This window comes from Poecilia reticulata, linkage group LG21, assembly GCF_000633615.1.
Source record: "Poecilia reticulata strain Guanapo linkage group LG21, Guppy_female_1.0+MT, whole genome shotgun sequence".
Lineage (NCBI taxonomy): Eukaryota > Metazoa > Chordata > Actinopteri > Cyprinodontiformes > Poeciliidae > Poecilia > Poecilia reticulata.
Window position 1 is genome coordinate 22,387,026 of NC_024351.1, and position 1,407 is coordinate 22,388,432.

At 40.5% G+C, this 1,407-nt stretch overlaps 1 protein-coding gene across 1 annotated transcript in view; it reads left to right on the plus strand.

Moving 5' to 3' along the window:
• enah (ENAH actin regulator) overlaps positions 1-1,407 on the plus strand; it is a 94,759-nt gene that overhangs the window by 75,502 nt on the left and 17,850 nt on the right. Inside the window, exons 7-8 of the mRNA XM_017302132.1 lie at positions 672-845; positions 1,313-1,361. Of these exons, the coding sequence (XP_017157621.1) occupies positions 672-845; positions 1,313-1,361 (223 nt within the window). The remainder of the gene's footprint in view (positions 1-671; positions 846-1,312; positions 1,362-1,407) is intronic.

Below are 1,407 nucleotides of genomic sequence, written 5' to 3' on the forward strand. Positions count from 1 at the left end.
CAAGGGTGAGCAGCCGACTAGAACCTCCTAATGCCACTAGCTGCATCTCCATAAAAAATCTAGTTTTTAAATAAGATTTTGCACTAGGATGAGATGGGGGGTTTTTCCGCAACAGCAATTTGCAAAACTGCAATGGAAACATTTTTTTTTGGCGCCACATGAGTCATGTGATCAACAGACAGATGTTTTTACTAGTGGAAAAGACGACGAAGACAACAGGAAGTGGGAGGAGGATTCATGTTTTTTGATGACTTATCACATGAACAAACTTAAACTCGTGTGATTTGGATCTAATCTTATTTAACGGAAACTCCACTATTACAAAAATTTTGTTTTGTTTTGTTTTGTTTTTTACATTATCAGAATATAGGCATAGTTTTGTGAATATTAGTAATGGAAATGTAGCCAATGTTATCTTTGGAACCTAATGCTGTATCTCACCTGATCACTACCCATTTAAGAGTTCACACAATGTTCATGCATGGTCTCTTTCACATGCACACAYGCACTCAGCCACCATCTGTCCCAGCCCATCCTCGTCTCAGGCTCAGAACTCTAACAGCGCCTGCCAAACACTCCATGGCTGCTTATGTGCAACATGACAAAACACACAAATCAATCATAAATTTGACAAGACACATCTTGTCCTGAAATGTTTAATCACCAATGAGCTTTTTTTATTATTGTTATTTCTCCACCCCCATCCCACAGAGTGACGATGCAGGGGCGGCTCTGGCAGCTGCCCTGTCGGGGGCTGCAGGRGCCAAAACTGAGGCCAGAGGCAACGGCCCTCTGGCAGGAGGAGGAGGGCTTATGGAGGAGATGAGCGCCTTACTGGCCAGGAGGTAGATTGCTGAATTCAGTCTGCTTGAAGCTCCTAGTTCCAATAACCAGATCTAATTTAATATGGCAGCACTCTTTATACTCACATCAGGGCTGCATCATATTAGAAATCCTCACAAAGGCAGTAATTATGGTAAATATTGTGATATTTGTCTATTTTCTTCTTCCTTTTTTTCCCTTCACTCTGATCATTATCATTTTGAACGTCTTTGTGTTGCCATGCTGCCATGAGACTCAGTATAACTGGCTGCTTATGACATTAACTTGTGAAATGCAAGTTTATAACACTTGGAATATTAGCCAAGMGTTATTGTGATGGTGACATATAGTGCAACTCTAACTTAGATGTTTTTTTTATTACCATTATTGTAAAACACTGGTGGAGTSCTGGAGAGAGCGGCTGATTTAAACAGTTATCTCTGTTTTAACTTTATTTATGACTAACRTCTCTGGGATTTACTTCCTGCAGGAGAAGAATTGCAGAGAAGGGCTCCTCACCTGAACCTGACCAGAGATCAGTAAGTTGGACATCCTTCATTTTTTTGATACGTTATCACAAATCAG